At 40.5% G+C, this 6720-nt stretch overlaps 1 protein-coding gene across 7 annotated transcripts in view; it reads right to left on the reverse strand.

Moving 5' to 3' along the window:
- glra3 (glycine receptor, alpha 3) overlaps positions 1 to 5301 on the reverse strand; it is a 203135-nt gene extending 197834 nt beyond the window's left edge. For all 7 annotated transcript variants that reach the window (XM_072257115.1, XM_072257114.1, XM_072257112.1 and 4 more), the window contains exon 1: positions 5223 to 5301. In XM_072257115.1, the coding sequence (XP_072113216.1) occupies positions 5223 to 5301 (79 nt within the window). The remainder of the gene's footprint in view (positions 1 to 5222) is intronic.
- Positions 5302 to 6720: the final 1419 nt, after the last annotated feature.

The following is a 6720-nucleotide window of genomic DNA, read 5'->3' on the forward strand; positions in this document are numbered from 1 at the left end:
CTAGGCTGCTGAGTTCCTCCATCATTTTGTATGTGTCGCTTGGATTTCCAGCATCTGCACATTTTCTCCTGTTTGAGAATTCAAAGGTCAACTAAAGGGGTAACCGATCATGACCCGGGCAAGTGAACAGGGCCTATTTTAATGTGAGCACTCCCAGAGAAAAACACCAGCAACTGTGCACCGTGAACGTCACCTTGACTGATCATGAAATGTCTGCAAGCTAATTGACAAGCTCGGGGAACACCATAGCATCAATAAATATATTCTTGAAAATAAATTGTATGTTAAAGATCAAGAAAACTCATGTCAAACAATAAATATAGCATGTTCATTGTTTGATTGATAGTATGTCACATGTCAGACAATGCATCTCCTTTCAATCATATACTCGTGAGCTGGTCTTTTTAGCTCATAACAGCCCGTGCTTGTTTGATATGATCAGGAGACTCCAGTTTTCTGCTCACTGCCGATCTGCAAACCTATTTGTAGTTGGAGGAGGTTATTCATAATTTGAAGTCACTCAATTCTCAATCACAGTTTCAATCCTTCATTAGCACTGACGTTAATCCCTCTGACTGGAAAGTGATTAAATGGATCCCATACTGAAACTTTCTTCGCAATTAACTAGAAATGGGGAACTGATAACAATGCAATGAACGTTATAGAAAATGGCAAGTGGAAAGTATAAGTTAATTTGAATATTCCTTAAGGAATGCTTTGTTGAGGAAAATATCACACATATTGACAATTTACCTTTGGCAAATAGTTTTATTAATGGAGATATAGTTAGAAAACTACTTTTGGTTGTGTTATTATAGTGTTGAATATTGATAGAGTGAATCAAATTCTCTTATGTCATGGAAGCCATTCAGCCTATCAAGTTGATGCTGGTAATCAGAACATTTCTATCAGTTCCATTCCCTGACCTAGTTCCCTGTAATCACCCTTCACTCACATCCTATCCAATTTTCCTGCTGTGACTTTTATTCCTTTGGGAGCAATCAGGAACACCCCAATCAAATCCAGTGAAATGCAATGGCAAGCTGCAGAAGTTTCTATTGATATGTATACATAAGTAAGATGTGCTGAGATATGCATGGATAAGGGACAAAAATCACCAGTTGTCTAGTGAGTTCTTTACAGAGTGTGAAAGTAGGAATTTTACTAGGGAATAAGGAAATGGCAAAGAAATATTTTGTGTTTAGCTACATGGAAGAAGCCACAAAAAGCTTCTTGAATATATTAGAGATTAACAGATCAAGAAATGACCATCAGTCAAGGGAAATATAGTCTGAGGTTGATTTAGGGTATTTCAAGTTTTGTTCAAGACTGGTTCAAGCTGACAGAAAGATGACAGTAACTCAAATAACCATGTGTTACAACAACAGTGTGCAGAAGAGCCGTCTCTGAATGCACAATACATTGAACCTTGAAGTGGATGGTCGACTAAAGTAGAAGACCCCGCCGGGTTCCACAACTGTATCTAATAAAGTGGCCACTGAGTGCATGTGTTGAATATACTCAATATTCAATATAGCATCCACAGTCATCTTGGGTTGAGCGCACTAAAGATTCTCCATTCTGGGAACAAATTTCTCCCTTGAATTCCGGAGCCTTTATTTTGAGACTCTGCTCCTTGATTCCAAACATATCAGCCGGGGAAATATTCTTTGTGCAACCACCCTGTCAGTCACTGTAAGACATGCCCATTTCAATGAGATCCGTTTTTATTTGTCTAAACTTAAAGACAGAGGCTCAGTCCAGTTAATATCTCCACACACACTCAGCCTGGCATCTCCAAAATCAAATTTTCTCAGATTTGGCTTTATCAGAAATATCCTGGAGACAGTTCTCTATATAACTGGGACAGCTCCACTAATCCAGCCTTGGCAGTTTAATACGCTGACCAGATTACCTTTCTGATTCTCAGTATAACTGAACCATAAATGTAATCCTTTAAAAGTAGAATATTTGCACTCCTGGTATTGTATTCATTGAGGCCTGAAAATTCGCATTTATTAAATACAGAACCGAGCTTTCAAAATTTACACCCAATGTAATTTTCACCATCTCTATGACTGGTCCTGTTCCAAATAAAATAACTTATTTAAAACCCAGTTATTTTGATAGGGTGATCTATAAGCATTATGGCCAACCTAATTGTTTTAAGGGTTTTCAGTACAAACACTAGATCTGTAACTGTGAAAATGTTTAACTTAATTTGGTTCGCAATGCAGACATTAATTAACCAATTGAGAGGGTATGTAACTCAGTAAATAATATATGCACAACAAGATCTCTCAAAATATGTTTGTTTGTGACTACATAACCACGTGAGACTAAAAATTAATTAAGTGATGAGGGTGTGGAATTAGGAATAAGTTATCTTAGAGAACAGATAGTGTCTCAGTTTAATGTTATCTACAAGATGGTATCTCTGACCACGTAGGGCTTCATAAGATATAGGAACAGAATTAGGTAATTCAGCCAATCAAATATGCTCTGCCATTCCATCGTGGCTGATTTATTTTTCCTCTCAATAATGTTTGACACCCTTAGTAATCAAGACCAAATCAAACTTTGATTTAAATATACCTAATATCTTGACGTCCTCAGATTCACCACCCTCTGTCTAAAGAAATGCCTCCTCATCTCTGTTTCAAAGGTTTCAAAGGTACATATAATGTCAGAGAAATGTATACAATATACATCCTGAAACACTTTTTCTTTGCAACCATCTAGGAAAACAGAACAGTGCCCCAAAGAATGAACGACAGTTAAATGTAGGAACCCCAAAGTCCCCTGCCCAGCTCCCCCCTCCCGCACGTAAGCAGCAGTGAGCAGCAGTCCCTCCTCCCCCCACTGGCAAAAAAAGCAAGCGTTGGCACCGCCACGACTCAAGCATGAGCAAAGACCCAGACTTGCAGTTACCCCAAAGACTCGGGTACACTTCTTTTCTGAGGGATATCCTTCTAATCTGAGGCTGTGTCCTGTAGTCCTGGACTCTCCCACTATTAGAAGCATTGTCTCCATGTCCTCTCTTTGGTAGTGGCCTAGATAATATCAAGGGTGATGCTTTGGCAATGTTAAAACTCCACAGTTTCCATGATGTTAGCCACAGGAACATACAGCATGTCAACTGTGGGTGCTGAAGGCTCTGTTTTTATATTCTTCACATCTACAAGAAGGTCTGAGTACTAGGAAGGTCCTCACTGTTAGCCAAGTGTGACTTTATGAGCATGTAAGACTTTGCTATGCAGAACAATCACTCTCTGGCATGTTGGTTGCTGTGGTAACAGTGACGTCTTTCTCCATTTGCTAAACTGGGGGGAAATCTGAACCTAGTTCAGGGGATAGTTCATTCAGCTGAGGGCAACGCAGTGACACATTTAGTAGATCCGATTTCTCTCCTGATTTCCAGTGCTACCTGTTCAGAATTTTGCATGTTCTCTCCATGATGCGTAGTTCTCCTCTGTGTTATACACCTTCCTTCCACATCTCAGGTTGGTAGGTTGATTTGCCATTGTAACTTGCCCCAGGTGTATAGGCAATTGATAGAATTGGGGTGGGGGAGTTGTGGGAAGAATTCGTACAAGGAAAATTTATGGGGAAATACAATTGTTCTTGTTATATACACCTGTTAGGGTGCATTCTCCAGTTACCTTATAAGGTAACCGTAGCCTTCAGCCAGGAGCAGATGTCATCAGGTGGTTCGCAACCTTCACTGAGTGTTTCGACCCCTAACCACGACACTCTCTAGCTGGTGGGCTGGCAGTGGCCAAATCACTGCCATCTGCTCCTGGCTTCCAGCTTCCCTCCTCTCGCCTACTCCAAATCCAACAAGAGGCTTGTTCTGCCTCTTCCCCCATCCTACGAGCTGCTTGTTTTTTCATCCAGGCCCAGATCTGACAACAACCGCCATGCTGATTTGGCTGGGAAACCTCTGCTGCCGATCTCCACAGGGAACAACCATGCCTGCCGTCCCTTGTCTTTACACTCCTGCACTAAGGGCTGGTACTTCAAGGCCTTTCTGTCGTGGGCCTCTTCCCATCCCTCCTCCCATGGCACAGTCAGCTCAACCAGAATTATTTTCCTGTCATAAACTCGATGGGCCAAATAGCATGGTAAGGAAATACATTAAAAACGTAGAATTGAATCCCTTCCAGAACAAGTAGTAAACACATGATAGATGTACTAGTGAGAGTGGCAAATGTTCCATCTTCTGGCTTTGCATATTCATGCACCTTCACTTCCACTATTTGTTTTTGATATTCACTTTGTCACAACAGGCTCTGATGAATTAACATTAGCAATATGTTAGCATTGCAGTCCATGTCCCAAAAGCGCACATTTTCTTTAAGGTTGCAGTAATGTTGTAAAAGTCAAAAAGCTGCGCAGATGCTAGAAATACCCTGCAAGACAACAGAGAGACTCAATGCTGAGTTCAGCTCTTTCAGATAACAATTTTTCTCACTTTCGACATTTAGACTATAGTTTTCTTGTCCTACTGTTACTTCCCTTTACCTTATAGCATCAGTATTTACACTCAATGGCTACTTCATTAGGTATGCCTGTACACCTGCTCATTAATGCAAATATCTAATCAGCTAATTATGTACTTTCATATAGAGCATAAAAGCACGCAGACATAGTCAAGAGATTCAGAATGGGGAAGAAATGTGGTCTAAGTGACTTTGACTGCAGTATAGTTGTTGGTTTGAGTATCTCGTAAACCTTTAATCTGCTGGGATTTTTATGCATAATAGTCTCAAGTTTACAGAGAATCATGCAAAAAAACAAATGAACATCCAGTGGACAAAAATGCCTTGTTAATGAGAGAGATCAGAGGAGACTAGCCAGCCTGGTTCACACTGACAGGAAGGCGACAGTAACTCAGATAACCATGTATTACAACACTGGTGGGCAGAAGAGCATCTCTGAATGTACAAGTTGTCGAACCTTGAAGTGGATGGGCTACAGGAGTGGAAGACTACACTTGGTCCCATTCCTGTACCTAATAAAGTGGCCACTGAATGTAAACTCTCCTGCCTTCCGTCCCATTGTATGTCTTTGTTCATTCACTCCTCTCCTCTCCCTTTAATTAACTTTTCCCAACTGGGATGTAAGGTAACAAACAAGAATCATTAACTCTCTTACTCTACCATGTGCCGCCTGACCAGCTGAGTATTTCCAGCATTTCCTGTTTTTATCCCAGAACATACCTTTGAAGTTGGGTCTAATTCTTGCATCGTATCCTGATGTCTTTCCCATCAGTTTGTCCAGGAAGTCTGATGGAGACATAGGGGGATTACGGGTCCTTGAACCTGCTATTTCCTTCGTTGTCACCAAGCTGAAAGCAAACACACAAACCCAAAGTGAAAGATCCAATTGATTGAAAACATTGAGGCAGAACTACTACATTTTACAGTGTTCAATGAGGCCATTCAGACCATTGTGTTTATGCCACCAGACAACAGAGCAATCCCATGAATCTCATTCTTTTCCCTGTAGCCCTTCAATTTATTTTCCCCCACATCTATATCACCTTCACTGTTTTGTTCTTTAAGATCTTTCTACTCTTACCACACTCCCAATTTACTTCATCCTAACAACCTTTCGCACTCTTGATCAACAAGAATCTGCCAGCTTCCGTCTTAAAAGTGTTCACACAACAAAATATGTCTGTGACAGCCACTCGTGAAGCTCATTTATTTTGACTCCACACAACCAGGTATTAGTATTTTTGATCAAGTTTAAAGAAGGTTGCTAAAAGTTAGTGCACTCTAACAGTTTGATAGAGATCAAGTATTCACATCTTTACAAGCTAACCTCAGTCAATTTCCTGGGATCTCCTTAATAAATAAACAATTTTGGGAGTTACCGCTCAAATGAACACTGAAGTCTCCTCATGACTTCAGAAGAGGAGTCTGAGTCAGGACAGTGTTCAGAAAACAGTCGGATTATGAGAGAGAGCAGCTTGCTACAGCTGCTAAGGGAATAATTGCAGCTTAACCTGAAAAAACTGCAACTTGCCTGTGGAAAAGCTGTTGATATTTTTTGACTTCAGCACCAGTCTATAGTACCAAACTCCTTTCTCTCAATTCCCTTAATATTCAAAATTCGTTAATTTTCTGCATTCAATACATCCAGTAACCGAACCTCAAACCTCTTAGTTAAGCATGGGGTTCACCATCTTCCACATAAACACAAAATACTCTGCAGGTGTTAGGGTCAAAGCAACACACACAACACGCTGGAGGAACTCAGGAGGTCGGGCAGCATCCGTGGAAACGTCAACTGATCTTTTCCATGGATGCTGCCCGACCTGCTGAGTTCCTCCAGCATGTTGTGAGTATCACCATCTTCCACATCCTTTCTAGAGGGAGCTTTAGAAATCTATTGAACATGTTACTCCAACTAAGGCCAGTATCTTTACAAATTTACAAGTATATATGTATCCAATTCAAAGATAAAGACATGCTTTATTTGCTTTATTTGTACATCGTAACATTGAAACATTCAGTGATGTAAGTCATTTGCGCCAAATCATATCAGCAAGCATTGTGCTGAGGGCAGCCCACAAAAGTCGCCATGCTTCCAGCACCAACAATTGTCTTCTTTATGAAGACCACAATAGGACCTGTATCCATCACATTGGTCCAAAATTACACACCGTGTTAAAATGATTTTTCTTACGCTACTCTTTATTCACTTTCTGTT

This window comes from Mobula birostris, chromosome 5, assembly GCF_030028105.1.
Source record: "Mobula birostris isolate sMobBir1 chromosome 5, sMobBir1.hap1, whole genome shotgun sequence".
Classification (NCBI taxonomy): Eukaryota; Metazoa; Chordata; class Chondrichthyes; order Myliobatiformes; family Myliobatidae; genus Mobula; species Mobula birostris.